Below are 17,360 nucleotides of genomic sequence, written 5' to 3'. Positions count from 1 at the left end.
GGGGAATGCAACAGGCTGGGCTTTCATTAAAAAAAAAATCAGTATCCTTTGAAAAAGGATATGGGAAGTACGAGCTGAATTCCCGGTGTAGGTTCAGAGGTTAGAAAGCAAAGAGAAAGCAAGCCAAATACAACTGAGGAAAAAAGAAATCCTGAGCTAATTGATTTCTGGATGCACCTCTACCCTGCCATCCATTTTCACACATCACCCCAAACCTCAACCAAAGGCAGAGGAGGGCTCGATGCTGCCAGGGCCGGTGCCTGAGCCACCGCCACGCCAGGGCTTTGCTCTTTAAAATAATAACCAGTGTGTTGACAGGGGGATCTCATCCAGGGAGCATGCCAGCTCCTTCTACGTCTCTGAGCTTAAAATACACCCCTTAAATAACTAGGAGGGCAGAGCAAAGCTGAAAGGGGGGCAGGCGAGGGCAGCAGCACTGTACAGCAGACGTGTTGGGTGTTTTCTGGCCAGCCTGTGTGGCTGCAGTGACTCTCCCAGGTGAGGTCCCAGGGTGCAAGCATGGAGCAGCAGTAAATCCCAGCTGGCTGAAAATCCCACCGCAGCATCCTGACAGAGAGAATGCACAGGCACAGCTGGAGACAGAGCACCTCCTTGTGTCTGTGCCCATCACCGAGCCCCAGCCCTCTGCTTCCCTGGATGCAGGAAAATACCCCCCATGCACCCAAGGCGTCCTCCCTGGATTCCCAGAGGGGCTGGTTTCCTTTCAGACCACAGCTCTTGTTCCAATGGCCAAGATCAGTAAAGAAAAAAAAAAATCCCAGAAAACCCCTCTTCGTTTGCACAGATGACAGTTGCAGCACCAAAGGCAAGCAGCTTGAAGGTTGCCTTTGGGCCCCTTGCTCCGAAGGCAGCAGAAGTGGGGGCTTTGCACAGGGACCATCAGCTCTGCAGAGAGGCCAGAAACCCACCGGGGTCACCTCCATCTCCTCTGGGCACATCCCACAGCTGAGACAGTGGTTATGAAAAATCCCCAGCACCCATTCTGCTCCTAACGTGGCCAGCACCAGCGAGCTGCCTGGGGACACAGGGATGTTTTTCCCTTTGGACACATCTGTGCTGCAGGTTGCGTTCAGGAGCTGGGAGCAGCTGGTGTCTGCAGGGGTGCCAGGGGCAGGGGTGCCAGGGACAGAGCTGCCCCACGTGTCCCCGCCGTGGACCAGGTGCTTTCCCTGGCTGAGGAGGTCGTGAGTGGAGACTGATTTGGGCAACTGAAACCAAACACCCTGGGAGCGACCAGAGGAGCCCTCCCGTGCTCCACCAGTGACACCAGGCAGGATGGCATTTTCAAGACAGGTTGGGCAAAGCACCAGCATTTCGGCAGCGGCTTGGGACAGGTAAAAATTAAATAAATAAATAAAAAAAGATTATTCTCACTCTCCTGATTATGGAGCAATTCTTGGAAAATACCTGAGTCTGGTCCCAGGGCTCAGGAAGCAATGCAGGGCTTTCTGAAAATTATAATAACTTTTTTTTTTAAAGACTAGCTCAGTTGTTAATCTTTCAGACCAAAGGAACCGCAGCAGGTACATCCGTTGGAGGCAATCTGTGTTCCCTGCTACCAAAGGCTTACGATGCCATCACGTTTTGGGGTGGGATTGGCAGCTGTAGGGAATTACTAGGTTTTTACTTGACTTTCATAAATTCGACACATCTGCGGGGAGATGTTAGCAGAGAAGAGCTGGGTTTTGCAATCCAGCCGGTCAAAGGAAAGGGGAAAAAATGAAAAAGCTACCAGAAGGGACCAAAAATACACCAGGACTTCCAGAGCGTGGGGCTGTAGCCGTGCGTGGGGAAAAGCGCCGACAACTCACAGTGAAGGCGAGCTGCCCTCTCCCGATGAGATTTAACAGCGACGCTGCAAATCATGTCTGTAAGGAAATCTGCCCTGCGGCTGCCCAGAAAAATGCGCTGGAAACAGACCCCAAACTTGGCAGCGCTGTTTCGGTTGGGAGAAAGATATTTGCTATAAAGCTCTGAAGTTGCTCTTATTTTTTTGGAGGTGCATTTCCTGCTGAAAAGCTTTGGATTTGCAGTTAGAAATGTTTCCAAACAGCGTTTGCAGCTCCTCCAGCTGCAGAGCAAGGGGGGCTTTGCTTGCACTCTTGGGGGAAGGGCTGAGACTCTCTGCAGGGGATTTATCCCAACTCTCTAGGGGAATTTATCCACCTCTTCAAGGGAATTTATCCCACAACCAAGAGCTTCGGGTGCCCTGAGTCCCATTGAGGTGGGCAGCACCCATGGACTCAGCTCGGGCAGAGCCGTGCCGCACCCTGCGCCCCATCAGTGCCGGAACGAGGGTCCCCGGCCAGGCAGGGGCTGGCAGCACTGAGCCTGGCCCTTCCCTGGGGAGACCCCTGGCTCCATTATTCCTGGCTCAGCGCTTCTCCCCTCCTTGCCTGCACTAAGCACGCCCTGCTGGGATGTTTTCAATCACCCAGAAACCCGCTGGAGCTGTGGCCAAGGTTAACGCAGGCAGAATGTGCAGCGTCAGCACCCAGCCAGGGTGTGAGGAGCAGCCCCGCTGCTCCGCCTGCGGATGCTGCAGCCAAGGGGTGGCAGGGCAGAAAGCACCTTTTTTCAACAGGCCCATTACCTGCACACAAAGTCTCCAGCGTGTCATGAGCCTCGTCCAGAAAGCCTCTGCGGGCTAGGGCTTGCACACTCCGGGAGAGCATCCTCCTCCCCACCGGCCCCAGGGTGTGCTGGGCTCGCAGCCGTGCAGCCCATCAAGAATAAATGTTTTCGAGGTGATCCTGTGCTTGGCCAGGGCAAGGAAGGCAATGAGTGCCTGGCATGGGCTGGAGAGCACAGTGAGGCTTCGGCACATGCTTTGTTCAATCAGGACCACGGTGGCCACCGGCATCACTTCCCAAATCCCAGATTTGGGCACCTGGCAGCTACAAAACTTCCCCTGCATTTTTACAACATGCTTGGTGTCTAGAGATGGGCAGAAATGGGAGGCTCCCAGAACTCACCCAAAGATGCCAAGACGTTATGTTAAATACCAACTGAGAAGAGCAGCCGGCATGGCCCCTGCCCCTTACAGGGCATTTTGCAGGGCTGGGGCAAGGGCAGGGGCCGGGGAGGAGGGCTGGATGGATGAGGATAAAGCATTTCCAAGAAAAAGAGGGAGCAGCAGTAAAAGCAGGGGCAGGAGGGGCTGTTAACTGCACAGCAGCAGCTCCTCTGCATTGCCTGGGTGCTGTGGCAGCATTCCCTGCTCGATGGCCAGCGCGATTACGTGTGTTTTGCAGAACTCGGCCCCTCCAGATATATTTTAAAAGCTCTGATTCATGCAGAGCTAGATCTAAATTGGCTTCAGCTTCATTAGAAACAGATGCGCTGGTTTCTCTTTCCTTCTTGGAGCGGTTTAGCCTGGGAGATGCTGCCAGGCGTGGGCAGGGTGCGAAGTGCAGCTCCCCGCGGTGCTGGCACTGCCGGGCAGGGAGCCGGAGGTGCAGCAGGGCAAGGGGCAGCCAGCAGAGGCGAGGGTTGTTCGGCCCTTCTCAGATCCGTCAGCACGGAGCCACTGGCGTCAGCAGCTGGCGCAAGGGGAGCCTCTGTCCAGCGAGCTGCTGGTCGCTTCCTTCCTTCGGAGGTGAGGTGCTTGGGGTTTTTAAGCGTGCATCAAAAACTCGTGGGAAAATTCACCCTGGGGCAGACCACAGGGTTTCTGTAAAAAAAAAAAAAATTTAAAGCACAGGTTTTATTAAAAAAGCAAAAGATGGGATTCTATAGAATCCCACAAATGCCTTATCCCAAGGGCTTACAGAGGCAGGAGTGCTGCGCGGGTGGCAGGGCTTTCACCCAGGCTGAGTTTCACCTCCAGACATGTTTCTAAAAGGGATGTTTGAGTGTCCGAGTGGACGATGAGGAAGGGCCATGGGGCAAAGCGGAGGAGGGGGGCAGAGGGGACAGCGTCCCCCCCCCCAGCCTGCTCCAGCCCCAGTGCTTGGGGTTTCATCATTTAACGGGAGATGAGTCAGAGCACAGCAGGTTTGGGTGACAGAGCCCTCTCAGAGCCCCTGAAGATCTCTGGCTGCCCGGTTTGTCGCTGACTTCTGGCAACTGAGCAGCGCGGGGTGACTCGAATCTTACTCACAGGCTGTGACAGATAAAACAAACAAAAGAGATCCTCATTAAGCCTCGCTCACAGCTCCCAGCCCCCTTTGCAGCCTGTTCATTGCACAGCGGGAAATTACTTGGTGCGATGCACGCATCACTGGAAATTCCTCCCTGCAGCCAAGCTTTGTTAAATGACGTTTGAGAGCAACCCCGGTCCCCGCCGTGCCAGATTTCACTAGGTTTCAGGGAGCAGCACGTGAAATTGCCCGGGCACTCGCTCAGGCTGGCGGTGGCTGTGTTGCCCATAGCCATAGTTACATTTCTGTCCCATTTTTGGTTTTTCATGGTTGTGGGATACCAGCCAACTGCCCTGCAGGCCTTTGGGGAGCCGGGAGGAGCACGTGCATTCACCCTATGCTGCCGCCGGTGCTGCTAGCAAGGACTTCACTGTGCAGATCCCCCACCGCCAGCCCAGCCCTGGCAAGAAAGGGTCTTGCACCCAAAGGATCAGTTTTGCACCCAAACCGACATCTGTGCTTGCTGCCGCAGGCTCATGGTGTCCAGCTCACACACCAGAAAGCTGTAAAACACTGAAAATCTGCTCTGCAGGGAGCTGAGCTCCCCTCTGTGTCTGCCAGAGAGGGGGTCTCCCATGCAAACCCTCCACCTCTGTTGACTGGTGTGTCACCGTCACCAATATTTTCTTTGGAGAAATAAATCGTTTCAGAGAGGTAGGGGTGCCAGATCCCATGCTACCTGCCGGGGGCCAAACACAGCACGCATTGGGCACGCACTGTTAAAGCCACCAGCCTGAGCAAGGGGGCTACAGCACTAAAACGCAGGGCAGCACGGTAAAAGGGTGGCAGATCGTCAATACAGTAATGAGGCAGCTTTTCAAAGGGCCCACTATCTGTCACAGTTAAAAGTCTCTTATGAACTCATCATAGCAGAGCATGAGCTGAGTTTGCTGGCAAGAGAAGTCTCGCTATGGCCAGTGACTCGTGGCTGCCGTGCGCCATGCCAGAGAGCTGTGAGGGATGGCCAGCATCCCTCCCTGGCCAGAAGCAACCAGCTGGAGCAAAGTCTCTCCTGCAGACCCTGCTTTTGCACCCCACTCCTTTTCCCTTTCCAGCCGTCTCTCACGCTCCTGGATCACAGCGTCTCACTTTCCAGTTTATTCCCTCTTTCCCTCTCATCCCACTTTGCAGCGGGGTGCCCCATGGCCCTGCCAGCACATCCTGCTCGGGATGCAGAAGCAGAGGGTAAGATGCCAGAGGGTTTGAAGGAGCCAGTGACTAAGGCACCTTGGTGGGGTTGGTGGTTTCGGAGAGTCATGTGCCCCACGGACCCACCGACACCAGGTCAGGTCCTGAAGGTCGTACACCAGACATGCTCTGCCGAGCAGAACCGAAAGCAGAACCAAAAAGAGGATCTCTCCTTGCCTCTGTGTGGGAGCATCTGCCGAGCAGCTCTGGGCTGGGGCCATCGCTGCTGGGAAGGGGCTTGGGGGCTTCTCAGTGGCGGCAGCAGCTTTGTCCCAAGCAGAAGGCGAGCGCTGGGCAGCTCGGGAGCGGTCTGTACATGCAACACTGCCTGTGTCCCTCTTCCCTCCTCACCCTGGCTCCCAGTCCTCAAATGCAGCTGGAGGACCCAGGGTGTTGGGGAAGGACACTAAGGAGAGGGTTGGTGCCGGGAAGGGGACTGCAGCATCCCAGCTCTGGGGCAGGTGTCCCACTGTGGCGCTGCCCTGGAGCAGGGGCTGCTGGGGAGAATGGGCCGGGGTGCTGCAAAGCACAGGGCTGCTCGGCTCTCAGTGGGGCAAGAGGGGACCTGGCACTCTTTCTGGGTAGGTGACACATCATTCTGGGAAGCAAGATGCTCAGCAGCCTTCCCGGCTCAGAGGTGATGGTTAGACTGGTGTTTCTGGATGGAGTCACCCGTTTCTTAAGAATCGTCTTCTGATAAGAGTTGTTCCCCCCACAGCTTTGTTTGCAATCCAGCAGCAAACCTGTGCTCCCTCCGCCAACCTCTCTGCTCTTCTCCAAGCTTAGAGCTCTTGGGGTTTCACCAGGAGGTCACTCCCCGCCCTGTGCAGCTCTGTGCACTCAGAAATGGGGGTTGTGGAGAAATAGCTTACCATGGGAGAGGATTGCTGCTGCGGCAGCTGAGGTGCAGACCAAGGGCCTTGTTTGAGGGCAGTTTCAACATTGAGATGGGCAGGATTTTAGAAGAGGTATCAGCACGTACTGCAGAAGAACGCACAATGCTCAGAAGAGAAACCTGCAACTACACAGGCAGCTGCAACCAGCCTCTCCTGCCTTGCTGCCTTCAGGAGCCAAGAACAGCAGCCCACTGCCGCAAAACTGTATGAAATACGAACAAGGTGCTGCACTGTTGAGTTAAAATGATCAAGCCAACTGAAGAAGCCAGGAACAAGCCTTGGCAATTCATTCAATACATCCGACCACTGAATGTCACCGAGCGCCCAACTGCCCCAGAGAAACTTTGGCAGCAAGGTGCCTTCAAGCAGGGACGCCGCCCTGTCCAGCAGCATTCGCCCAGGCGGCTGCTTGTCTGCCTGGTGGCAGCGGGCTCCGCTCACCTCTCAGACCCGCCTCCTGCAAGGCTTTATGATACAATATATGATTACAAACAAGACCTAAATATAGCTCTGCAAAGGGCTCAACTGCACCACAGTGGGAAGAGGAGAACAGGGACTTGAGATTGTATCTCCAGCTGAAGGCAGAGGAGGCAGGCGGGCCAGAAAGCAGGATGCAGGGGGTTCAGACGCCGGCATCCTTGCTTGTACAGAGGGATATCCCTTCTGCTTCTCTCACCAAATCCACTAATTGGCACCCAGAACCACTGCACTAATTATGAGCCCTTAGTACCGCATGTCCCCTCTTCCGCTCAAGAGTCAAGCCAAGAGCCACAACCATTTTGGCCAACCTAAAGCGAGGGCAAACACAACAGTGCCTGCCAGACTTGAAGGAAATGGCCGCTGTCAGGATCGCCAGCCCTCGCAGGGTCCCCCCTTCCCTCCCACTCGCCCCCATTTTCTCTTCCAACCTGAGGCGTGTGGGTACCTGCTCACTTCCCGAAGGCAAAGCCTTACCACCCAGCCTCCGCGGTTACATCTACCTTCGCGTGGCTTCTTCATGAACCGGCTTACTTCCCTCTACGCAGACCTCAGCTCTTCATGTCCGAGATCTCCCCGAGGAGCACAGCCTGAAGAGCCGTGATCTGCATCACTGCCACGAAGGGCCAAAGCCCTGAAATACTCCTGAAATACCCCAGCAGCAGCACCACCACCCCAGCCACGTGCTTTGGCAGCAGCATATTCACATAAGAGGCTATGAAGGCCAAGCGCATCCAGCAGGCAAAAAGTTTGTTATCTTGAACAGCTCGTTTTTCTAGGCCTGTGTTCTGCTGGACTTTTGCATGTTGTGAACAGCAAACACGGTGGTATAGTAGCTAAAAGGGGCTGGGGATACAAGCAGGCAAGGCTCATCGGAACAGTCTCTTTCAGCAAACCAGTGGATAAGAGCTGGAAAAGACAGAGGAGCTTTCAGGCACAAACTTTTCTCCAGCTCTAGGTTTTTCTGTTTTCAAGCTAACTCATCACCTGCTATGGGAAAGAGAGAGGATTGCAAAGGGTGAAAGGTGAAAAGGCCACCAGTTCCCGTGAAAAACAGAAAATTACAGCCTGTGGAACAGACGAAAGCGGAGCACTGGGAAAAGCCATGTCCCCAGACACCATGGTTAAGTCTAACAGGCTGGAAAACAGAGTTACTCATCAGAAGAGTTGTGGGGAGCAACAAAGACTTCGCAAAAGTCTCACCAGCTGTGATGAACTGTGGACCAGGACGAGTAAGCATAATGCAAAGCAAGAAACATTCCCATTTCCAACTTCTTCCCCTCCTACAGGTTTTTCCAGGGGTACACACTGCAGGGTGACAGCAGGGGCCGAGGCGGTACTCTTTCCCCTCGCTCCTGAGCTCTAAGAAATGAGCCCGAGGCAATTCTAGAAATTCACTTATCTCAACCTGTAATTGAGAAAGCTATTTAATAAAGTTACTTAAACCCTGAGCAGCTCCAAGCTGTGCAGCAGCTGATGAATATGCATGTACTGGGATTTACATTTCGTGGCAGCGTGAAGACAGGATGTCAGGCAAATGAGTTATGAGAAATGGTGCCTATGCAAATGTTCGCTCTGCTGTAACTTCTCACTGCAATTCTCATCCTTGAAGCCATTTTTGTCATTCTCTTATTTGCATTGGAAATGTACTAACAAAATAACGTAACGTTACAGAAATTGGTCCTATTTCTATGTGGACAGGATGGATTCATAAATACATCTGTAATGGAGTGGAGTCCTGACCTAATGGCAGACAAACAAAAAAAAAAAAAAAGAAAAAAAAAAAAAAAGAGAAGTTCTGCCAAGATCCTGTCAGGCCATGCAATTTTGGAGTTCTCGAAAACCACATCTCCTTCATTTAACTTCCCAGCCCTTACCTGAACAAGGCTTACGATTCGACAAAACGCCACAGACCTGCAGGAACAGAAAAGCTGCTGTTTTTCACCCACAGTTTCATTTTCATAGTTTCATGCTTTCAAAAGGGGGACCAAGAGCCCAGGCCAGGACAGCTGATAGCTGCCGCTTCCTTCAAGGCAGACTAGGAAACCCATTCATTCAGGTTTTGGAAACTTAAGTAAAATGGACTAAACAGTTAATACTCCGGATTCTCTCAAGTTAGGAAGAGGCCATGTAACCATAAGGTTAAAAAAGCAAGCCAGAAGTGACCATACCTCACCTGCTCCGGTTGGGTTGGGCTCTAGGTCCCAGACATCCAGCATTTCCAGTGGTCTTTCACTCCCAAACTGAACACAGCCATCCCTAAGTCATGCTAACGGAGGAAAAGCATTGTAATGTTTTAAAAAGCCATAGGTGCCTCACACAGGAAGATTTTCAGATTCCTTCTGTTATTTATGCACCCGAGAAGCAAACTCAGTCTAAGAGGAGCCAGGGGACAGAGTGCCGCTGTCCTTCAGATGCCTCCACTCAAGAAAAGGCTTTACAAATAAGGCACTCCTCCACTTGGGATGCACCTGGGGCAGAAACGTGAATCATTTCATGAACTTGGGTAAACCAAGGAGTTGCCTAATGGCTTTACTAACTGCTCTTTAAAGATGCCTTTCAAAGTGAACTGCTTTGAAGGCAGAGCCTGCAGTAGCTAACAAAGATACAGCCTGCTGTCAGGAACACAGAATCAGCATAACATCGTTTGTCATTTATGTCTCTTTTAAAAGCTGCCTCCCTTCCAAACTAGAGAGTATCTTCAGAAGAACCACAGGTCACAGTCAATGCCGGTTTTATTATGCACTCTCTGATCTGTTTACAGTCAGATTTTGCAAGTATGAAGTAAGGTTATACTTTGTCCTTTTGCATGTAAACACTTCCAAAGCAGACTGCAGGTCTCAAGTTCTTAAGGCGGCGATCCTTTACATGATTTCGGTACATAACCACCACTGTCATTCCATATTAGATATTGGAAGTTATACCACCAAAAATTTTAGCAGCTTCAGAAGAGGTTTTTGGGTGTAGCCCGTAACATTCATATTTTCCCCACAGCACTTTACCACATTTCTCCATTTCCTCAATTTCAACGTGCAAACTACCTTGTTTTCCTCCTTGTCCAAAGCAGCATAGTTCGCAAGGCTCCATGGCTGCTATAAAAACGTGCCCATAAACAATGCTCTTCTACAACCGTGCACAACATGGCAATGAGATTGAAAGAAAATTTCTTAGGGTTACTTAAGCAGATGTACACTTTCAGAGCAAGCAGCACATATCAGTTATAAAAAAAACCACAAGAGTTTTAGGGCAGTGAAATCCACGTTTTCTCTAGTGTATGCCCTTGTATTAAAAGTTCTGAGCGTGCCATGAATACCCCCTCGGACAGTCCCTAAACACGGGGGGTGTTGGGGTTAGTTAAGTGACCACTGGATGTCACTATTGCTTTAACCATCGACATCAAGGCAGCCTTGCCCTGGCAGCAGGTTGGAAAGTTACCCCAGAAACACATATGTCAGCGTGGACGACCAGGATGTCAGAAATAAATTTACAGCCACTTGTTTTCACTACACAGAAGTTTATTATGAAAGTTAAACATACAACACAAAAAGTAGCAAAAGCAATCTTGTAGCTTAAGGCAACTCTTACAGGAGATGAATTCAAGAAAGATGATGCAACTTCAGTTTAAATAGAAATTATGAAAAATATCAAATTGCATCAATAACTTAAAATGCACTTTAAAAAGTCTGCACTAACCAGCAGAGGGTAAGGGCTTGTGATCTTAATGCCAGCATTAAGATATCGAAAGCAGCAGAATGCTAAATGATGATAGGGAAAGTTCAGTATTTACACAAAGACAGCAACGTTAATATCTGATAGCATAATTTCCTGTGTACTTATGGTTTAAAACCACTGTCTGAAACGTTAGGAAAACCTTTTAAAATAAATCTTCAGACTATTCCATCAAAAATACACAGACGGCAGAGAAGAGCCAAGGCTAGGGATGCGTGCGTATGCGTGCGTGTGTCCCTTAAATAACTCACTGCAGAAACACTTTAGAAAAATTATTTCTTTGGGGGAAGAAGAGCAAGAAGAATACGTGGCCACAGAGTGAAAAAGGTTATCTTTCAGGTGAATCATATTTAAATTGAAGTATCAAAATATTTCTATTTGATGACATTCTCACAGTTTACAGTTATTGACATTTTAAGCGAATGTTAAATATTCATATTATTAACATACAAAGATTCTCCTTCACATTGACATCTGCTTACATTTTTGCAAGACCTCTTTTGCATCAATTGTTTTGCCATTAATAAGGAATGTAATTATCCTAATTATAGAATTCAACAGAGATTTAACTGTTCTAACCATACAGAGTTTCTACCTTCAAAATCATTCGTAAAATACTGAAATCAGATCACCTATTTTTAAAAAGGTATTTAAGTGACATTTTAATTAATCAGGCTGTACAGGAAGCACCACATTTTAACAAAGCCAAATGACATCACATTTCCAATCAATTTTCTTCAAATATTGGATGCAATGAAAAACTTGGAACAAGTCCATTCACCATCACCCCAAATAAAAAGATATTTCACACAGATTAACTCATCCCAAATCTTACCCTGTTAGAAAATGCAATATATACTGCAATGTAGTCTTAATTTGCATATGATTTAATAGAAGTGTCCTATGCACAGTATGAGATTTTCTGCCCACAACCTCATCTCAACTTTTCACCATTCAGCACAACTTTACAAAAAGCCTAAGATATAAAATATACTTAAAGCAGCTATCTTAAACATGATTTAATACATATCACCTTGGCAGCTGATCACTTTTGTTCCCAGTTTAACATGCTGTTGAGTCTGATTGTAGAGTTGCAGTATCCCTTTTAAGAACTATTTAAAAAAATCCCTGAATAAAACAGAAGCCAGCCTGCGACTTCCGATGAGTTTCAGTAAAGTACTATATACAGGGGTATAATAACCACCCAAACTCACTTGATACAGAATAAAATCTAAGACAGATACTGGGGCAGAATGCATGAATGCAGGAAAATATATATTTTAAGATTTTATCATTTAAAAAGTGGAACCAATGAATTGTTAGCAGTTAAAAGAATACTGCAACTGTAACGTTTACAAACCCACAAAGTTCGAAAACTGATTCCAACAGCTCTGATTCACTGGGTTTAGCTTGGAAATAATGCAAAATAATGTCAGCAGTTTTAAGAAGGTCTTGCAAATTTAGAAAAAAAGAAAACTGAAAGAAAGATAAGAATGCATATCTAAAACAAAGCAGGAGCACAGTAAGGACAATCAAAATTCCAAAAGCCCATATTAAAAAAATTAAGCTTGGAATGCATTGGCTTCCAGCAGTTGACCAAAAAAAATAAAAACAAAAAAAGTTTTAAATCTGTAATATCTTGACCTATTTTTAAGTGACAATTTTTATTACAGTTGAGAAAAATGGTTTTATAGCTGCATACGTTTCCATTTCACTAAAATAGTGCCAACAAAAATAAGTTTGCATAGAAAAACAAAATTTCAAATTGCCACTGGCTACATGCTTAAAATGGGAAATGCAGGTATTGTAACATAAACATAGTGCAAACCATGGCAGTTCAAGATGATTTTGACTGCCGCAGGTCAGGAAACAGACCATAGTATACCCAGTTATCACAGTTTCTGGTCTTTTATTAAATCCTTTGCCAAGTAGAAGCAATGCACGTGTGCAGACCCATGGTACGCCTGCTGCTGTTGATTAACGTAGTTTGAGATCATCGCCACTTCCTAGGTTAGATCCAGGACTAGGGTCTTGTTGTCTTCTTGCCTGCATTAATAAACACATATTTACAGTCAAAAAAGTGACTTAGAAGTTATCAGTTTAGTTCATTTCTTAACTGTATTAAGCACACGACTAAGACCATAACCAATTCTAAGGCAGGAACTTTACATTTCAAACAGTAACCAATGAATTAGTTCTTAATATCAGAATCATTCTCTTTCCCCCTCAATTCAATAATCCCCCAGAACCAACAGGAATCTCAGAGGAGGGCAGTGGACCCAGCAGTCGGGCACCGTCCTCTCTGTGGAGGGGCACGGAGCGCTGGCGCTGCCTCTCCACCCAGCCTGGGGGCAGGCAGGGCTGGTGCTCTCGGGAGCAAGTGGGCACACACGCTTGTGCACACTCAGACTGCCTCGGAGGCTCTTCCGCAGCCAGGCTCAAACATCACTTTAACCGTCAGCAGGAGACTTCCCGAATAGTTAGGCAACAATTTTGTGTCTCTTCTTCCAAAACACATTTTCTTTCCTGTGAAATTCCCTTCTGTTAACCTTTTCTGTACATGTTTTCAGGATCAAGATTTTGGGGAGAAAGGTTACAATGCAAGATGGCAGAGTATGTTACATCACTTTCAAATAAATCTCCCCTCAGTATTTTTATGTGGGAAACATTTATTTTAGCTTTTCCTGGAATAAAGAGACTTATAACATGGCAACACACTACCACAATTTTATCTATAGATTGACAACACATTTTAACACTTCTTAAAAGTTGGGGTTTTACTGCAGCATACTTTTTTCTTTGGTGCACCTGTGAAGTTAGCAATAATACAAAACTGAGAAAACTTTGGTACTTGATTGAGCCCCTGTATTAAAAAAAAGTAACATAAGTTCTCCTTTAAATAAATGATTCTGTTAAACAGTTTGAGTTGATGGCATTTTAAAGAGGAAAGTAAGGATGGTCAGTCATTGTAGTATCAGTCACAGTAAAAGACACTGCTATCTACTTTCTCTACCTGTACACGTGCAGGCTGCTTTCAAGTACCACACACAAATGCTGCAGGTAAATACTTAAAAACATTGATATACTTAAATTTTAAAGCAATACTTCAATTCTGGGAATATATAATATATGCTAGCTTTTTTTTTTTTTTTTTTTTTTTAAGACATTTTAGTATCGATACTTTTATTTATCATTTACAGAGTGAATAGCTGGCACCTTGGCCTGTAACTACCATGCAACCCAAATAGTATCAGGGCCACATTCTCAGCTGGCGGAAGGCATCACTACACAAGCATTATTCGGTGGAGCTCCATTAGTTTCACCAGCTGCAATAACCTGCCACATTCAGTGCTTCAAAAAAACACTCTCCAAAAAAATGCAAAACAAGTGACCGCTTCCCTTCTTTGAAAGGCTTCTCGTATTTTGTCGAAAGAGGCGGGAACAGACTTAATGCAGGCAGTTGCACCACTGAAATATGCAATTTAAGCAATGACCATGTTTACACGATCACACTGAACAATATGAGTACTTCAACTAAACCGTGACTAACAGCGACACGAGTGCTGCTCTTAGGTGTTCCCTGGGCTCTTCTGAGTCACATTTACTGACAGAGAGGAAGCCTTCCCGCCAGCGCGGCAGTTACCCCAGCTCACCGCGTGCCGCGGGCTCGCGCCCATCCGAAACGGCAAGCGAGCAGAGCCTGCCAGCTCCCAAACCCTCTGGCAGGTACTGCCAACACCATTTTCTCTAGTTTAGACTTTTCCTCTGTTCGCTTCTTCCTCCCTTATCTACCATTCTTCTCGTCTGCCTAATTTTATGCTCCCAGTGCAATTGGTTAGCTTCACCCAAACAGAGAACTGTTGCTTCCTCCCCCATTTAAATACCGGTTTAGTGTTAGGTTTTCCTTTCACATGCAATGATCCCATTCTGATGCACACAGAGCTCATTCAATAAACCCCTCTAGTAATCAGCATGTTTCCAGAGAAGACAATTCCCTCCTGCACTTTCTTTAGTCATCATATTGTCATTATTGTTTTGGAAACACCCTCACTATTGTAAATATCGCAATTGCTACCTACTACATTTATGTATCCAGTACTGTTGCCAGCTGCACTTCAGCTATTTAGGGGTGAGATGATCATCTCGCTCTGTTCTATCTGCACTGGTCGTACTCTGACTGAAGGAAACAACCTGCTTTTCCTACACGCGGAACTCTGAACATGACAACCGACATCACTGCTGGTGCACAAACCCACAGATTTCTCAGTAATCTTTCTGAGGAATCGCGTTAAAACAAACAGCCGTAATCACATCGAGCGCTGAAGATTAAGTGCTGAAGGGTGTATTCCTTTCAGACCCTGAAGCAACTTTTACAAACTGCCCTCTTTGTAGAGATGCAGAATATTGGGAGATGGCATTTAATGGAGATTTTCACATTGTTTCTGAAAGCCAAATCATTCATCTTTGACTATTGAGATCACTGTGGAAAAGTTAATGAGGGAAAGCCCGCACTTTTTTTTTTATTCAACAGAAAAGTAAACTGTGCTGTAAAGCTTTTTCTTAATACAAAATGGCTGTTCAACAAGTCTAAATAGATACTTCTACGCTAATTTAAGAGTTGTACCAAGATGAACAAAAGGATAACAGTTCCACTTCGCATACTTTTCTCCTATTGAACAGACTGTAACAAGATTTCTTCTGGTTTTAACTGCTGCCTCTTTCTTCTTAAAGGAAACAAAGGCATCCACTGTCTTTAAGAATTACCAAAATCTTACTTAGACCAATCTAGTTACCAATTTTGTACTTGATAAACATTTTTACACTTTACTAGAAAAAAACCAGCAAGTTAATAGCTGCTACACCACTGCTCTAAAACAGAGTTTCTTCTTCAGAAAACAAATCATATGCAAAGCAATTTTATTGTCAAATTTCAGTGAAGACTCCAAGGTACAGACATATGGTTGCATTTATGCTTTGCCTAAAGTGGCCTTTTCTTTCAAAACATATGAAAGAATTCGTATTATTCATGACCTCATTGCTACTTGTAGAGTTTGCAGAAGCCACTACTGAACAACTACCAGATTTGTCCTTTCAAGTGATATGCAAAAGGCATGACAAATTACCCTCAAATGTACTGAAAGCAGTCATTACAATATCTTACACTAGTATATGTGGATAATGGTGTAATTTTGCATTTCGGTAAGTGGGGATTTACACAAGCAACTGCAACATGTTGGAATGACAGCTCCATCTCACTCAGGCACCCACCTGTACTTGTGCTATACTACTATGCAAGAATATGCACATGTGAAACACGCTTATTCTATCAGTCACCAACCTGCCAAGGCTCATGTGCACAGTATGTAACAACTACAACTGTACTCTACATGCTGGAAAGAAAAAGTAAAAGCACCATATACGTATATTTCTAAAAAATAAAAACACACTCGTAAAAAGACAGGAGAAATCACCTTGTAAGTAGACAGCAAGCAGGCTGTAGAGCATCAGGCATTGGGTGGTATTTTTGTCCAGACAATGGGCAAAATACAACTTTCATACGAAATGCCACAAGATCCTTAACTCTCACTTGCAGAAGGAGTGTGAGTACCAGTATGATAGTATCTGGTAGTTCTCCTCAGTCTATTACAGGAAGCTAAAAGTTCCCTTTTACAGATGTAAAAATGGCAATTTCCAGAATTCTCTCAGTTTGGGGTCTCATACTCTCAGCATAGCTAATCCAATCCTCTGAATTGCAGTATTTGCTGTAATTTTTGAAATGCATACCTTATGATGCCATGCAGAAGCATCAGAATTACTCTCAGTGAATAATGAGCTCAGCTTCTCAAAGATTAAGGAGGCTCGCTTCAGTTAAGAAAGATGCATCTATCTTTGCCGTTGGGAAATGGAATACTCTGCCATGAGTCATGCATAATGAGTCATGAGAAAACAGTAGTTATTCATCTTATCTCAGCATATTTCATTTTTCAGTCAAATGATGATTTGAAGTTTGAAGAAGCACTACTACCAATGTTATTTATCTGCTACTTAGTGAAAGGATCACAAATATTCGCTTGCGAGAAAAACTTGTAAATAGTACACAGATCCCACCACAATTTTTTTCTTAAAAATGAATATATTTTAACCAACACTGCCAGTTTCCTTCCAAATATCCTGAAATTGAATAGTTAATGCGATGGACACCTAGGGAGTTTCAATACCCAAAAATACTTCGCACTCAGCTTTCAGCACATGAAGCCATGCAAATCTTCTGCAATACGGAAGGAATTACAACTGGCCACAAGCCATTTAAAACCTCTAACACTGGAGACAGTATGATGATCAACTGAAAGAACTGCAGGAACGTATCTGGCAAAAACCATTTCAAAGCCTCCTGTAACATGCTAGTCTAGATTTATTCACGCTGACCTGATACTGATCAGTATGGTATCATACCGACACCATAGGGCTAATAACATGCTGACAAACCAGAGGAAAAGTTACTAAAAAAATCATTTTGACTTGAGGGTAAACAAATGCAAAAAGTATCCTCTGCAATACTCTTACACCTATTCTCTTCTTAACCCTGTTTTCTCTGAGCTTTTCCCAAGCCTAAATATAGGCTAACTGGTATGGACTAAAAGTCCTATCAAGAGAATGATGCAGTAATGTCTGCATTACATTAATTTTTTTCTTAATAGATTAAGATAGCTTGAAGTAATCAAATCATAACTTCAAATTGTGACTCTTTTGGACAAGGATCATGTTGGAGCATTTACATCTGTTACTGGGGCACTTAAATTAAACAGACCTAAGAGTAGTAGCAATTAAGGAAGGCACACAAGCAGCTCCTCCAGCAGCCAAGACAGTCAGATACCACCCTCCTCCTCCAGCCACTCAATCCTGGCCC

The 17,360-nt window shown here is 46.2% G+C and overlaps 1 protein-coding gene across 3 annotated transcripts in view; it reads right to left on the bottom strand.

The window, feature by feature from the left end:
- Positions 1-10,227: 10,227 nt before the first annotated feature.
- Positions 10,228-17,360, bottom strand: part of CBFB (core-binding factor subunit beta) — a 45,060-nt gene continuing 37,927 nt past the window's right edge. For all 3 annotated transcript variants that reach the window (XM_082319549.1, XM_082319547.1, XM_082319548.1), the window contains exon 6: positions 10,228-12,499. In XM_082319549.1, the coding sequence (XP_082175675.1) occupies positions 12,477-12,499 (23 nt within the window). In that variant the 3' untranslated portion in view covers positions 10,228-12,476. The remainder of the gene's footprint in view (positions 12,500-17,360) is intronic.

Source organism: Platalea leucorodia, assembly GCF_965183815.1.
Source record: "Platalea leucorodia genome assembly, chromosome: 8".
NCBI lineage: Eukaryota > Metazoa > Chordata > Aves > Pelecaniformes > Threskiornithidae > Platalea > Platalea leucorodia.
This window is presented reverse-complemented; position numbering and strand designations above follow the sequence as displayed.